This window comes from Phascolarctos cinereus, unplaced genomic scaffold (assembly GCF_003287225.1).
Source record: "Phascolarctos cinereus isolate Bilbo 61053 unplaced genomic scaffold, phaCin_HiC Scaffold_7;HRSCAF=346, whole genome shotgun sequence".
In the NCBI taxonomy this organism is placed as follows: Eukaryota; Metazoa; Chordata; class Mammalia; order Diprotodontia; family Phascolarctidae; genus Phascolarctos; species Phascolarctos cinereus.
Genome location: NW_027556180.1, coordinates 12,370,105 through 12,386,508, shown reverse-complemented (window position 1 = coordinate 12,386,508; position 16,404 = coordinate 12,370,105). Strand labels below are relative to the sequence as shown.

The 16,404-nt window shown below is 51.0% G+C and overlaps 2 protein-coding genes across 2 annotated transcripts; one reads left to right on the top strand and one right to left on the bottom strand.

Annotated features, from left to right (window-relative positions):
• Positions 1-1,706: 1,706 nt before the first annotated feature.
• On the bottom strand, positions 1,707-7,985 carry NCBP2 (nuclear cap binding protein subunit 2). The gene is made up of 4 exons (XM_020988961.2): positions 7,824-7,985; positions 5,761-5,942; positions 3,963-4,101; positions 1,707-3,444 (listed from the first exon to the last, which is right to left on the bottom strand). Exons 1-4 carry the CDS (start codon positions 7,899-7,901, stop codon positions 3,370-3,372), a joined length of 474 nt encoding a protein of 157 aa, XP_020844620.1. The 5' UTR covers positions 7,902-7,985; the 3' UTR covers positions 1,707-3,369.
• Positions 7,986-8,052: 67 nt separating this feature from the next.
• Positions 8,053-9,006, top strand: NCBP2AS2 (NCBP2 antisense 2 (head to head)). Its single transcript, XM_078147454.1, has one exon. It carries the CDS (start codon positions 8,078-8,080, stop codon positions 8,414-8,416), a length of 339 nt encoding a protein of 112 aa, XP_078003580.1. The 5' UTR covers positions 8,053-8,077; the 3' UTR covers positions 8,417-9,006.
• The last annotated feature ends 7,398 nt before the right edge of the window (positions 9,007-16,404 follow it).

Genomic DNA, 16,404 nt, shown 5'->3' with positions numbered 1-16,404 from the left:
AGCTGCTTCACAGAGACTGGAAAATTGGAAAGGTCCATTTGCGGGTGCTTGGTCTTCACAGAAAAGGATTTTTACCCAGTGAATCAGACAAAACTATACATACTGTAGATAAAGGCGATGATGATGTAAAATTCCAATATCAAACATGTAGTAAAAAGTGAAATGTTGGGGGGGGAACTTAGTAAAATATTTTTGAGTAATAAACTAATGACTTTATAAATATGTGTCCTTTTGTGTTGGGTAACACTGTGCAGGGAGAACTTTTCAGTGGCACTTTAATAAAAGGGTCACTAATGAACAGTCAGTAAACCTAAGTGGACGCTGGTGATTGTAGCAATATGAACTGATGGACAGAGTAATCTTGGGTTCTTACAGTGACTTCAGAAAATCTGTTCGGGCAAAAGCTAGCTGAAAACCAAACGCCTTTAATGGAGTCAGATGTGGAACATGCCAGAAGTTCCAGTAGAGACCACCCTAGATGGATTAACAGTCCTGCCTCAGAGTTCTTGAGAAATGCAAAACCTCTACTGAGGCAGGTGACTGCCACTCAGGGTCATCCATGTGACCTCGGGCACATTCCGTCACCTTTCAGAGCCTCGCCTGTAAAACAAGAAGGCTTCTTGGTCTAAGTTTGTTTCATGATTTGGGAAAACATTAATTCAGTTCAGGCAATATTAAGTGCCTACTATTTCCAAGGCACAGAAGTCCTTATGGTGTAACACAAGGTAGGAAGGATGGGGAACAAAAGAGAAATACAGTGTTTTAAGAAAACAAGGGAGACAAGAGCCTGACACCATGAAGAAAATGCGGAGATGAGGAAGGTGACCCTCCTCCCAACCACAGATCAGGAGCTTTTCCTGCTGCTGCAGCGCACCACGCCACAAACCCAGCGTGACAAGTGCTGGAGTACCAAGAGACAGTGGCCAAAGCTACTCACCTCATAATTGGTAGGGGCAGGAAGCTGGCCGTGGACTTGGGGCTCTCATGTCAGTCTTTCAACCCTTAGCTAGGATTTCATTTATAAACCCATCTCTACCTGGCTGAACCACAGAACTTCCACATTTCTAACAAGGCTTCTAGGGGAAATGTCCCTATTTCCGGCAGCACCCTCCCCTAGCCCTTCCCCAAACCCCCGTCTCCCACAGCTGAATATGAAGACAGGCTCACCTAGCTATAAGTCTGCAGATGATTGGGGCTGGGAGTACGGCTCTTGTTGCTACATAGAGAATAAGGACCTTTCTCTCCTGGCACTCTGGTCAGCCTCTTTTTCTGCAGGCCCTGGGGACAGGCCTTCCTTCACTGCTGCCCCGTCTGACCGATTCTCTGGGATCAGTATCTAGCCCAATCCACTTTCTCTCTACACTCTTATTCCTAAGATAAGTACAAAACCCTTCTGAGGTTTCCTAAGGCATTAAAAAAACAAGAAACATAAGGTTCTTCACTGCTTTGCACATTTTGTGAGGTGGCTCCACCTAATCCAGGTGGTGGTCCTGTCATCTGCCTACAGAGGGAGGTGAGGACTGACAAGGCTGACATCCCTGAGGTGGGCGAGTAGACTGGCCATTGCCGCAGCAGGCATCGCTCAGGGAGCAAGGCCACAAACACGCTGGAGACTGTGCAGAACATGCCCTTCCTCATTCCACTTTGACCACTTCCTTCCCACCTGTTTTGAAGTAGAGGAATGGCAGCACACAGACAACGAAGGATGGAGGGATGGTTACACCTTTATTGGAAGGGGACCTGGCCAAGTAATTCGTGAGAGAAAGCATGGTTCCTTCTAAAATTCTTGTTAAGATTCAACCTTTCTATTTATCACAGAATGAAATAAAATATACAACTAAAACTATCCTGTAAGAAAACAATAGGGAAAAAAAAAAGGCCAAGCTTTCCATGGGTGTGAGAAAAGCACCCTCTTCTCTAGCCAGCATGTGACCGTTCCTTGCCAGACTGTTATGGCGTTTGCAAACCCAAAGCCCTGTTCATAGTTAAGACATGGATATGGTTCAACCCACATCACAATGTACACATTAGGGTCACTTGAAACAAGACAACTCATGTAAACTCTACAACTGATCACCTGGTCATAGTTCAACATGCAAAAGGAAGTTTACCCATAAGAGCTTTCCTCCCCAGTGTCCTAAGCCACAGACCACTGAAAAGATGGCAAGTTACTGGTTGACTTTAGGCCTTCTTGATTTTTCTTTGATAAAAATTCTTTAAATGAATTACAATGGGTTTCTGCAGTTGAGCTCCAATCTGTCCTCCCTAATAGATGCAGATGCGCCAACAGACTTAGCCATAAAGGTAAATCTCTCTGCCTAGTTGGAGTGAATACCCTCCTACTGTGTCCCAGCTGAGTCATCTCAGGTACACAATTCAACAAGAATTCAGTTCTTTTATCAGCAATGCAAAAGCTGATTGAGTGACCCTATCATTTGGGTGTGGCCTCAAATCACAGACCAGGAAATCTGTTCTAAGTGAAACTTATCCAGTCTTTCCCATTAGGAAGGTTTTGTTTCCTTGATTTTGGGGCTGTCTTCTCAATCCTCCCAGTTCCCTTCCCACTCTGGTAAAATAAATACAATAGATCTAGCATCACTTGTCCCAATTTCCAAGTTAAAATGAACCTCTGGAATTCCTCTGGTATTTCTTCCCTACAGTCTGTAGGAGGCATTTCCCATAGAAGATCCCGTTTCCTTGCACATCCTTTGGACCAGCTTCCCAGTGAAAGCTCAGGGATGGTGCTTAAGACTGTAAATACACATTGCTTTCTAGATCATCCATTCAGAACACTAGAGCAGAGCCCTCTCTCTGGGTCTGTTGGATCATTAATGCTGAGACAAGAGAACTGTTTTAGGAATGCCCTAATAACTTGTGTATCTTTATGAGCCAAAAGCCACCTTGGGAACAAGGGATAACTTCAAAAAGCTTAGAAATAAATCTCCTCATTTATAGGCTATTGCCTCTACAGCACAGATCATTATACTCATTTCATACAAATTTCATGAGGATCTTTCCCCTAAATGACCACTCCCAAGTTGTGAACAGTAAGTAACACAGTCATAAAATGAGACTTCTAATCCTGTGCAATAATGGCTTCAAATCTATGAACAGAGCCACTCAGTTACTGTTCCTTAGGACAAGCTGACCAGACCTCAAGGCTCCAACACAGTCACTTGCTTAGTTTCGGACATTTAATGATTTTCAGAGTGGAAAAGCCAAGTAGAGGTTTGGGGCTTAATTCCCGTGTGGAGGCAGAGAAACCAAAGAGAGCCTGTTCTACATCAGCTGTTTTCAGGACATGAGCATTGCTTTTCCAGGGATCTGTCAACCAGCCAACGTCGTCTGTTTGTACACGAGGGGCTTCCATCACTCATTGATTTTGCACATTTTCCCATAGCCTCCTCTGCCAGCATCATAGTCTTTTCGGTACTCATCTCGTACCTCAAAAGGAAAAAGCATAAGATGTTGTCACAGCCCAGGAGAGAATGAGACACCACAAAAACCATAGATAACAACTGAGGTGGGCGGGGAAGTTGCAGCTTAACAAGTGTCCCTTTGGAACATGTGGTTCATTTAGCATCACACCCAGACAAGTGTTGTGATGCAGCCAAAAGACAATTGCCTCTCACTGGATTGACCCCAGAGCTCCCTAATCCTCTTGATAAATAAAAGCCTTGGGACGAAGTTCAAATTGTGTGCAGTTCTTTTCAAATAATACACAGCTCATCAATATCAGAAAAAAGGGTGCTGTGGTTTGTGTCAGGCACTAATTTACAAGTACCTCCAACCACCACAATCCAATGGTAATGAGCTAACTACTGAAAATGCTGACACAAATGTTATCCACTGCTTCTGAAGTTCAATGGAAACCCAAATTCCAGACACCATATTTCAGAATGAGAAAAACAGCTAACATCAGATGGGAAAACCAGAGTGAGGCCTGACCTCAGGGACCTTACCTGCCCCCCAGATCGTCCTCTTCCATACTGTCGGCCCTCTTTGAAGCCTGCGTCCCAGTCTGTTCGGATAATGCGATCGTCCAAGCGGGTCCCATTAATGTAGCGCATGGCATTTTCAGCATCTGCTCTGGAGTAGTATCTTAGGGTAAGCATTAAGGAAAGGAGGGCTGTACTTCTCTAAATGTCTATAAAGATGTCCAAAGCAACCACTTTTTAAAATGTAGCTGAACACACAAAAAAAGAAAGTCTGAACTCAGAAGTGACTTATCAGGTACAAAATGGATAGATCCCAAGTGAGTTAAGACAAAAATCTGATGAAAGAAGTTTAGTAGCCTAAAAGGGATCCCAGAAAGAAGGAAGGGAACATGCATTTTTAGCACCTACTATGTGCCAGGCATTGGGCTAAGTGCTTTAACAATATGATCTCATTTGACCTCACAACTCTATGAGGTAGGTGCTGTTCAGATCCCTACTTTGCAGTTCAGGAACGTGCCAAAGGACCTAGTGATGTCGAATATCCTGAAATTAAGGACAGACACCAAACTGCCCCTGACAAGGACTTCCCCGCAAGTCCAGGCCTTCCCTAGCAGCAGCCTGACCTGATGGCCTCAAGCAGAATCTTCCTCCTGCAGCAATCCACCATGTCGCTCCTCACTCCAAAGCTCCAGTGGCTCCTCACTGCTCACCAGTGGTGCCTGGCCATCAAGGCCACTGCACTGCCTCTTTCTGCCTTCCTTGGGATTCAGGCGCCCCTCATGTCCTCCCCTTCTGCCCCCTCTCATTCAGACCCCAGCTGTCCAAAAGCACCTCTGCCCGAAGACCTCCGAAGAGCAAGACTTGCTCCCCTACCTCTTTGGCCCATTCCACTTTGGTGACACCTCTAATGGGAAGGAAGTTTTTTCCTGAGCCCAATCAAAACCTGCCATTTTGCATCATCCACATCCTGCTCCTGCTTCTGCCTTCTGGAGTTGAACACAGGGTCACAGACGAAAAACTGGAAGGGGCTGTAGAGGCTGTCAAGTCTAACTCCCATTTTTCTGATGAGGAAACTAGGCAGAGAGAGGTTAAGTGCCTTGCCTCTGGGAAAACTGGACCCCAGACTTCTTGATACCACACTCAGCACTAGCCAGAACACTGCTGTGCAGAGCATGCAACACTGCACTGCTCCCTGGGCGCCCCGGAGTCAGCCAAACGGCACAGTCATAAACACGGAAGAGCCACCTCGGAACCCTGCACGGGTTTCTGCAGTTACTCAGGGGCTGCCTTCCACTTGGAGTGTACAGTGTACACTCTCAGGTAGTGCTCTAGAGAGAGGGAAAAGATGGGAGCTACCGCAGGTGAGGGAGATGCTGGGACTCGGTCCCAGGGGGCAGAAGGAGAAACAATCCTGGCTGCAAACAGGCAAGCATGGCAGAAGGAAGAACTTCCAACAAGAAGGACCACCTAAAAATTAAATGAGCCTGGCCCAAGAGAGAATGTAGATCCACTCACTAAAATGGCCTCACGCCAAAGCCATTTTGTGGAGATTCTAAATTTGGCAATCACTAATTAGGGAGTTTGACCTAGATCCTGTCCAAGGTCTGTGTCCAAGCAGACACCCTGTGACTCTAAAGGAAGGAAGGGGTTTTGCCCCCAAACCCAAAGGCTCTGAAGGGGTTCTTCTGCCCCCCACACTCTGTGACTCTAAAGGGGGAGGGGTTCCAAGACACACACACACACACACACACACACACACACAGGCCAGTGGTTCTTTGCCTTCATCCAGCATCCAAGGCCTCAAGGGCCCCCCCAAGGATACTCCACAAAGCAGAATCCACATGCTGTTTTCTTTACTTTATCTAGGCCCATGATGATTTTCTTGATGTCACCACTTTTTCCAAAGAGCTCATAGATCTGCTCCTCAGTGGTGTAAAAAGACAGGTTCCCAACGTACAGGGTACAGCTTTTCTTCAATAACTTCTCTTGGTCCTTCTTGTCACCCTGGAATTTCAGAGAAAACATGTCAATGTCACAAGTCTGGCCTGAAGCACCAGAGCCTCTCTGGCCCAGGACCCAGGACTCTCTTTGCACTCATCAGCACTAAGGCCAAGAGAAATCAGTCAAATCATCAAGCATTTACTTAACATACGCAATGTGCCAGGCTCTGGGCTGAGCCCTGTAGACATAGAGAGAGCTCATAATCTAATGGGAAGGCAGCATACAAACAACTCGGTGAAATAAAGATGTATACAGGATAAACTGGAGATAATCAACAGAAGGAAGGAACCAGCATTAAGAGGGGCGAGACCTGAAGGGAAGCCAGGGAAGCAGAAGGCAGAGATGAGGAGGAAGAACATTCCAGGTATGAAGGAGGGCCAGAGAGAATTCTCAGAGCAGAAAGGACAGTCTTCTTTGTGGAACAGCCAAGAGGTCAGTGTCACTGGATTGAAGAGTGTAGGAGAGTGAAGTGTAAGCAGACTGGAAAGGTAAGAAGGGGTCAGGTTATCAAGAGCTTTGAATGCCAAACAGAACTTTTTGTATTTTCTCCTGGAGGTAACAGTGAGCCCCTGGAGTTTATTGAGAAGGGGGGTGATATTATCAGACCTATATTTCAGGAAATCATTTTGGTGACTAAATGGAAGATGGACTGGAGTGGAGAGAGGCTTGAGGCAGGCCAATCCATCCCCAGCCATTGCAATAGCCCAGGTATGAGATGATGAGGGAATGGACCAGAGTGGTGGCAGGGTCAGAGGAGAGGAGGGGCACAATCAAGAGATGTTTCAGAGAAGAAATCAAGGAGAGATGCTGCAGAGGTGAAATCTACAGGAGATGCTGCAGAGGTGAAATCCACAAGAGATGCTGCAGAGGTGAAATCTACAAGAGATGCTGCAGAGGTGAAATCTACAGGGATGCTGCAGAGGTGGAATCCACAAGAGATGCTGCAGAGGTGAAATCTACAAGAGATGCTGCAGCGGTTGAATCAAGGACAGATGTTGCAGAGGTGAAATCAAGGAGAGATGCTGCAGAGGTGAAATCTACAGAAAGGTTTCAGAAATCTACAAAAAGGTGAACCTGACAGGCCCTGGCAACAGCTTGGATATGGGGGGTGACAGTGAGGAGTCAGGGCTGCCAGTTTGCCAGTCTGGAAGACTGAGAGGATGGTGTTGCCTTTTCCAGTAATAGGGAAGCTGGGAGGAAAGGGAAGTTTAGGGGAAAGACAATGGATTCCGTTTCGGACATATTTAGCTTCATTACTGCCACCAAACACCCACTGAAGAGGTGCCTGAAGCCAGGCCAGCAGAAAAGCAGGAACAGGATGGACAGATCTGAGGATCATCAGCACAGAGACGATCATTGCATCCATGGGAGTGGAGTAGGGGGAGGAGAGAAGAGGGACCCCCAGGGGCGCTCTGAAAACCTAATGGGAAGAGCGTCCAAGAGGAGGAGGGGCTTCTTTACCATGTCACCACGAGCTGGGGGCAGAGTCAGGACTCAAACACAACACCTCTGACTCTCAGCCTGGGGCTACTTTTAGCAGACATCAGTACCAAGTGTCCGGTTGGGGAGGGAAGGCGGCCTTTTCATCCCTTTAAATGCACCTGACCCTAACCTACTGAGAGCCCCTCTAGGGGCCTTCCCGGCTGTTTCTCGGGCCGCGCCATTTCCCACCTCCGGGTCTTTTGCAGAGGCCGTGCTCCAGGTCCCGGGGGCTGGCGAGACAGCAGGGGGTGGGGGAAGGGAGGAGCTGAGTTCTGATCCCGCCTGCTGCCCAAAGGGCCTGGTGCCTCAGTTACCCCAAGGGAGGGCCTGGACGAGGCGCCCGGTCAAGGGGCTGGATCCCGCCCTGCCCTGCCTATCACCATCCCCCCGCCCCCAGCCTACCCGGAAGTGCTGGTCGCGGTACTGGCCCAGCTGCACGTAGGAGTCGCTGTCCAGCGCGCTCAGGAGCCCGCCCGACATGGCGGGGGCGCCGGCCCGAGGCGGGGGCGAGCTCCGGAGGAGAAGCCGGGTGGGTGGGGGCAGCCGGGCGGCTGGGCTTCCGGGACAAGCGGAAGCGGAAGCGGCCGCGGCAGCGGCCAATCTGGGGGCGCGGCGTGTGCAACGTCACCAGGCCGCACCGCGCGACGTCACCGCGCATGCGCACACGCTCACGCTCGTGCTTCCCTGTCTCCGCTCCGGGCCGAGCCGGGAAGATGGTGCTGCGGCGGCTCCTGCTCTCCCTCATCAACACGCAGCAGCTCGTGGAGCGCCTGGCCGAGTCACGGCCCATCCGCCGCGCGGCGCAGCTCACGGCCTTCGCGGTGCTGCGGGCGCAGCTCGGGGCCCGGGAGGTCACGCGGAGCCTGCGGGGGCCGGCGGAACGCGCCGCGCGCTTCGGGGCCACCTTCGCCCGGGAGCTCCGCCGGGGCCTCCGGGAGCGGCCGCCGCCGCCGCCCCGGGGCAAGGACGGCCCGGGCCGGAGGCCAGGAGAGTGAGGCGCAGGGAAGGGGGCCCGCCAGAGGGAGCGCCCTCCCCCTCTGCCATCTGCCCCTTTCTCACCATCATTTGTCATCCCCTCCCCCATCACCGCCGTGCCCCTTGGGGCTCAGGCCTGGGTCTCGGCTGGACGCCTTTGACCTTCAGCCCTGACTTGGACAGACGGACCGAGGGAGGGAGGGGCCCTAGGGTTGTTGGGGGCTCGGCCCTCCCCAGGCATCAGCACCTTTCAGCCCGGAAGACTGTTTCTGTAGCTGTCAAATGCTCGTCCTTGTAAAAGCGCCATCCAGGCCCGTTATTCTGAGCCGGGAGAGGCATGCGTCAGTCCGTCCATCGGCCGTCCGTCCGCCCGGTCCGTTCAGGATTTGCAGTCGTGGTGTGAGTCCGCCCTGGAACAAGTGCCTCGTTTACCCCTTCCCCGCCCCGGACGCTGAGAGGGGCCAGGCTGAGGCTCAGGTGTTAGAATAGGGATTGCTGGATCCTCTGGGAATTTCCCGGGAGTCTTTACACGCGAGTTCCCCCTGCTCCCTTTTTCAAGTTTGAGTAGATGACCTTGGCTGTATGAGCAATAAATTAGGAATTGTGCCCAGGGTTCGTTCAGTGTGGTGTTCAAAGAAGCCGGACAAGGCCATGAGACACGACTGTAGAATGAATTTCGTAGCTAGGAAGGGGAAGACCCTGGGTTAAGCTCACCATGAGAGTCTGTGTCCTCGTGTGAAAATGAAGAGAGTAGTCGAGTTACCCCCAACCTCCCAGGTCGGGGCACTTTGGCAAGGTGAGCCATGTCCAGCCTGTTTCAGTGCCCAGCGGGTGGCCCCGTGAAGCGTCCAGTTTTTCTTTGGCTCGGCTGAAGCCGGCCTGCATGTGGAAAGAAGGCCCTTTCAGTGCATGCTCATTGCTGTGTGTCACCGGGTGGGTTTCTGAGGCCAGGGAACTGAAGATCTTTGGCTATGCCTCTTTCCCTGGTTCTTGGAATTTAGGTGGGTTTTCCACAGCGCAGCCTGTGAAGCCAGGTGAGAAGCATGGCACTTGGGGCCTGCCTTTCAGCCATACTCTCTGATTTACAGCATGTTTTACATGGTTTCTCACATTAAGTCATCTTTATACAACTGCATTGGTAATCTCTTTACCTGAGAGCAGGTACAGGTAACCAGAACTCTTTCCACCTATCTGCTGGGTAGTTCTCATTAAGTGTCCTGCTAGAACCTCAAAGTTAGCATAACAAAAGGAGCTCCTAACTGAACCACCCAGTAACCCATGCTTGTAACCTTGACATTTCTTGCTCTCAGCACCTTTTCCCTTGCCCTGTGAATCTAATCAGTTGTAAGTTCCTGTCTGACCTCGGAAGTCTCTTGCATCCCCCCCCGTCTGTGACGACCACTCTTGGTCAGGCTACAGCCATCCGTCGCCTCCTAACTGGACTTTCTGCCTCTAAGCCCTTTCCCATTGCAGTCTATCCTCATACTTTGTGTGAGCAGGGGGCGTGGGGTGGAGGATGAGTCAGCAAAGGAAGGGAAAGTCTTTATGCTACTACTTCAGGGCTCACTGCCGGCTGAATTGGCTGATCCTGACATTTGAGACTTCCCTATTGGAAACCACTGTATTTGGGGCCACAACCAGGCTTCAGATCCAGTCTCTGTCTCTGTGACCTTAATCACATTTTCTTGGCCTCAGCTTCCTCATCTGTAAAAAAGGAAAAAAAAATGTCCCTTTGACATCTAAACACAGGATCAGGGACCTTCATTTCCAGCCTCATCCTATTACTTCCCACCAAACTGGTATTTATAATCACCCAGCACCTGCCCCTACCTCCTTATAGCCTTCTTTCAGAAGCTGGCCTAAAATGGAGATTACTCAAACCTCCTCCACCTCCCATTCACATTCCCACACATCACCTCTGTCATAGAAATGAGACTAGCCTAGCGGCCTGGCCGTGGTGTGGCCAGGGATCCCAGGCCCTCTGTTGGGTCTCCCACTTGGCCTTAATACTTGTCTGCCGCTCCTAAAACACCAGGTGAGCCCAAGATCCTCACCTGTGCTCGCTGTCCCTGCCCCGTCCTGTCGTCTACATGACTGACCATTCCTGAGCCACCTTTGCTGAATCATAAATGTTGGGTCATAGTCAACTCTTCCCTCTCTGTACCCGCAGTGTGTGATTGGTTGCCAGGTCTTATGGATTCAACCTTCTCCATAACTCATCTGACATCCTCCCCCCCTTGCATCCATTCATACGGCCACCACCCTACTTCAGGCCTGTCACTTCTCAGGTTACCTTGCACCAGCCACCCAATGGGCCTGCCTGCTTCTAATCTCTCCTCTGTACAGCTACTAAAATAATCCCCCCCAAACCTCAGGTTTGGCCAGGTCATTCCTCATTAATCTCCCATGGATGAAAAGCAAACATGGGTTGGCATTTAAAGTTTTTCACAGTCTTGCTACAGAATCTCACAACTGACTTTAATAGGTGGGCTCCATCATGCTGCATCTGGCTTAGCAGGGCACCTGCTGTTCAATCGATCCATAAGAGCTCATGAGGTTATAGACAGAGGAGAGAAGGCTACGGTTGAACCTTGGGATACACCCCGAGTTAGAGGGTGATAGACGGGAGAGGGCAGACACCCCCGAGGAGACTGAGGCCAGAGCAGGGTCGTGAAAACCCAGAGCAGGAGGAGAGGCTGGGCACTGGTGTTTAAGTTGCAGATCATCTGAACAGTGGTGATCTTTGTGGACTGATCGGTGGAACAGCCTCGGCAAGAAGGGCCATCGCATTGTGCCACCCAAGTGGTGTCTCCCATGTCTTTGCAGAGATTGCCTCGACTGCACAAGAACCAGTGTCAACATTGGAGCCCCTCAGGGACGGTCTCAAAGACCTGTTGGTACCCTGTCTTTTAGAGGAAGTGTCTATGACTCCAGCTAGGTTCAGCCGCCGTCACTCCCCTCCTCAGTTGGCCTCCTTGTTGTCTCCAGCTAATGACAAATACGGTTCTGCTGTTTGGAACCCTTCATGATCTGACCAACCCACCTCTTCCAGGCTTCTGGGTGTGACTCCCCTTCCCTGGCTCTAAGGGCTGGCTAAATGGGCCTCCTGGTGGTTACTCACACACAACAGTCCATCTCCAGGCTCCAGGCGTTTGTTCAGGCTTCCCCATGCCTGGATCGAGCTTCCCCCTCCTCTCCTCTGCCCTTGGAGTCCCTCAACTTCCCCAAAGCACAGTTCAAGAGCCATCTTCCTAATGCCTGTCCCTTATTTATTGGGTAGATGCTCGTATGTGGAAGCGTTTGACTTCTGAGAGAATGGATGCTTTAGTTGTTAGCTCCCCAACACATAGCACCCTGCCCGTATATTTAAGAGGGACCTAATAAATGCTTGTTGCTGGATTGGCTTTTAAAGACAAAAGCAAGACAGACCCTGCTTTTGAGGAGTCTATATCCTCCTGAGGGAAGCGACGTGTGCAGAGATAAACACAAATTATATAGAAATTTAACACAAAGTAATGACTGGGAGGCAGGGGAGAGGGAGTGGGAGAATCAGGACGAACCTAGGTAGTGACCCAAGAGAACCGGGGACAGGGGTGGGGAGGAAGGAGAAAGCACTGCAGGCATGTGGGACAGTATAAGCAAAGGTGGGGAGGTGGGAGGATGTCTTGTGTGCAAGACAGCAAGCGAGGCCAGGATGGCTGAAACAAGGAGTGTGTGAGGAAGAGGAATGTGGAGTCCAGAAAGGGGAAGGCCTTTGAGCTGGGGACTGGCCAGCCCCATGCATTAGAAATCTCCCAGCCCCCCCACCCCCCACACACACAATTTATACAAACAGTACACATTCATGTACGTAAACACATACACAGGTCACACATGCTCTGCGGTCCCCTTGATTACCGTTCTGTCTTGAGTTAAACACATAATGAATGTTAAGTAATAATCATGAATAATATGACATATAGTGCTTTCAGGTTGCTAAGCCATTACATGTGCTACATCAGTTGGTTCTCATATCAACTCTGGGTGTTATTTCCATTTTACAAGCAGGGAAACCAAGGCTAGGCGACTTGCCTGGGCACTGAGCTAATAAGTACCCCTGCAGGGTTTGAACCCAGGTCTTCCTTTCTGACTTCTAAGTCCAGGGCTCTACTCACTATCCCACCCTCTGCCTCGATGGAAAAGCAAATACAGTAAGATGGATGTTGCTTTGCAGAACTTTAAACTCCCTGAACGATGCCTTTTTTTTTCTCTGGTGAGGCAATCAGGGTTCAGTGACTTGCTGAGGGTCACACAGCTAGTAAGTGTCAAGTGTCTGAGGCCGGATTTGAATGCAGGTCTTCCTGACGCCAAGGTCAGTGCTCTATCCATCTAGCTGCCCTGGTGAAGCCTCCTGCTGCTGCTGCTGTCCTGGTCTCTGTTTCTAAGGGTGGAGCAAGCTGTTTCTGTGGCCCCGTTGCCCTGCACGGCTCACCAGCCAAAGCTAGTTCTCCAGTCTGAGCAGGAGGCAGGGTCTGAGCTGGAGAGGGGCATGGAGAAGCTGGTGCAGCCACCCCTTCGGGCTTTGTCTCTGGGCACTGGGAGGCAGCCCTTCCTCCCTGTGGTGTCTGCCAGGCTTTGTAGATGGTCCCCTGGTACCTCGATTACCACAAGCATGCATGTCCATGTGTACATACACATATACAACATACGCAGCATGCACACGTGTGCACGCAGACACATGACCCATTTCCCAGGCCTGGGCTGCCTTTTGCATAGGGTTCCGAGACCTCCCTCGAGGCCTGCCTTTCCCTGCTCCTTATCGTGGTGGTGATGGATTACCTGCCCACACATGACAGTCCCCATGAGCCCACTGGAGGCAGGACACCCACCCGAGATTGGGGGGGTGGCGCTGCCTGGGCGTCCCAGGCATGCATGACCTTCCCCATGAACCTGCTGGAGGCAGGACACCCACCTGAAATCAGCAGTGGCATCAGTGGAGGTGGTGCTGCCTGGGTGTGCCAGGCATGCTTGCCCTTCCCCATGAGCCCTCTGGAGTCCCTGAGATCAGCAGTGGCATCGGTGGAAGTGGCAGTGCCTGGGCATCCCAGATGGTCTCTGAAGGACTTGAATTTCTTGCTATGGCTGGGCTCACCTGGGCAGAGGAGAGAATGGGGGCTCAGGGCTGGAACCAGGAGGAAGCTCAGGCCTCAGCCCGTGGTCACCTTGCCACAACTTTTTCCTTGTGTCTTCCAAACTCTTCAGGTCAGCTCCTTCTTGAGATGGGGCAACTGAAGCAAGGTTCCCATTTCAGAATGGCAAAAACAAGGGGGCAGAGGCTGGCTGGCCACCCCTGGTCACACGGGAGTCACACAAAGGCTGGAATACAAATGCAGAACGGTGTGTTGGAAAGAGGACTAGAAGGAGAGTCTGGGGACCTGGAACCGAATCCCCTGAGGCCCTCAGTTTCCTCCTCTGAGGATGCATGGGTTGGGACTCTAAAGGGCTCTCTAAGCTCCTTCCAGTTCTGCATCTCAGGTCGTAACGATCTTTGCCTTGGCAAGTCTGGGGGGGGGGGGGTGAGAAGTTTGAGAAAGCCTGAAGGAGCCTGGGAGAGGTCCCAGGGCAGGGGGTGGGGGTGGGAGGGGCAGGATGGACAAGAGGAATTCCCCTCCCCACCCCTCCTGGCCATCTCTGGGTCCTCTCCAGGAACGTATGATCCCAACTCAGCATCCAGGAGAGGGGCCATTTTCCTCCTGAGCCAAATACTTGAACCAGCAGACCAACCAGTCTTTCGGGGAGGAGAGGCAGCTCCCTCATTACCTGCTGGCTCTGGCAACCTTGACTTTCACTTGGTTCAGTGAAACCCACCAGCCCAGTCCAGTGGAGCAGAGAACAGGCATTCCCTCTGGCCTTTGATTCCCAGACAACTATGTCCTGGCAAGCCTAGAGTTTTGGGTCTTAATTAGGTGTCCAGGGTGTGTGATCTGGGTTGGAGAGGTCATTATGATTTCCTTCTACGGGTTCCATGACACAAGACTTCATTATTATCCACAGAAATTCCCATTTGATGAACATGGCTTCCAGTCTTACTGGGAAAGAGAAGCAGGGAAGGGTGCTGATAAGGAGTATAATACATGGAACAAATCCAAAGTGCTTTGGATGAACTGGAGGAGGAAGAGAACAACATTTTTGCCAAGGAGGAAGGGCAGAGCAGGGAAGGCTTAATGGAAGGGAGGCGCCATACCTGGCCCTAGAGCAGAAAGAGAAGGGTTCTGGAAGAGGCAGATGAGGAGGAAGGTAGTGCTCAGCATGGGGAAGGGGAGGGCATGACCACCCGCACATTCATAGAAGCAGGAGATGGCTTGTCAAGGTTGGGTGTCTGGGCTGGCATCCACATCACCCAGAATGCGGAGAGCATGAAAGAGCAGTAAGAACTCTCCAAAGACAGGCTTGAGCCAGGTCCTGAGAGACCTCAGGCATCAGTCTCAGGAGTTTATATTTGATCCTGGAGACAACAGCCGTTTGAGCAGAGAAGGGCCACAGGAAGATCTGCCTTGGGAAGGTGATTTTGGCAGCTCTGGGACAGATGGGGACACCAACACCGACGGATGGCCATGTTCACAAGGGGAGAGTTCTCTGAAACGGATAAGCCCAGCACCAGGAAGAGCCTGGCTTCCCAGGGCAGCTCATGCTCATACAGCAGCCACATGGTCTGGAGAGGCTTGGGAAATGGAAATCCACCCTGGCCCCTTCGAGGGCCATTCCTGAGGCAGTTCTGGGGAGCCACAAGCAGTCCCTCCATAACCTAGTTTGCGGTGGGTGGCCCATTCCAGTGCTTCTCTGAGGTCATCACCAGGGATGACATCACCAGTGCAGACTCTGGTCTGCAAAGCAGCCTGGCATTTGGAATATGGGCCAGGGAGAGCTGGGCAGGGGACTTCTGGGAGGGAAGTAGGGCTGAGGCATGGAAAGGCCATTGACCTTAGCTGAGAGGCCAATCCCATCCCGCCCAGGGCATAAACGAGGAAGCCACCACCTGAACATTCTACTCACCCTCCATTGCGGGGGCAAAGAAGAGGGGACTCCCTCTACAACATCACCCACAAAAGGCTACCCAACCTCTGCCTGACAGGTGAGGCCTTCCCCCATGCTGTGGTCGGATCTCCTTCGGAGGACATTTTGAGCACCCCACTTTTCTGAGAGGGTCACTCCCAAACCATAGATGTCCCGAGGAAGGGGGGCCTTCTAGAAACCATGTTGTATGAGAAAGGTTTGAAAGAACTGGGCATATGTGGCCAGAAGAATGAAAGATTTACAGGAGACATCCGTCATTCTTAAAGTATTTGGAGGGGCTTCACGTGCAGAAGGGATTACACTTGTTCTGAACGAGGGTGGAAATTATAGGAAGGTGGGTCTCTGCTCCATATAAGAAAAGACTTCCCAGCAGTGAGGCCATCCAGCAGAGAATGGGCTTCCATGCTAAGCAGTGAAGTCCCCATCATGGAGGTGTTCAAGAAAAGGTTACTTGGCTCTTCGTTGAGGCTGTTGTCAAGGGCACTGTGAATCCAGCAGTTAGATGACCCTGGAGGTCAGTGACTCTGAGTCTGTTGGTTGTAATTCACCATCAGGGGCAGGAAGCTAAATGCCTCACAAGGCTGCCCATCCCATTTTTTGCACATATAGATAGATAGATAGATAGATAGATAGATAGATAGATAGATAGATAGGTAGGTAGGTAGGTAGGTAGGTAGCACAGACAGCTAGAACAAAGCATTTATTAAGCACTTACTATGTCCTAGGCACTACCCTCTAATTCAGAGAAAGGTCTTATTGGACAATTCACTTCACCCCTTTGGCATCAGATTCCTTATCTACAACATGAGGACTAGTTGGACAGAGGCCCCTTCCCCTCTTCCATCCAGAGATTCTGTTGAGGTGAAATCTCCCTCCACGAATTTTCCACTGTAGGGTCGCTGTTCTTCCTACCCAGCCACTCCTTTCCCCAAATGGAGAAAGCCCTTTAAATACA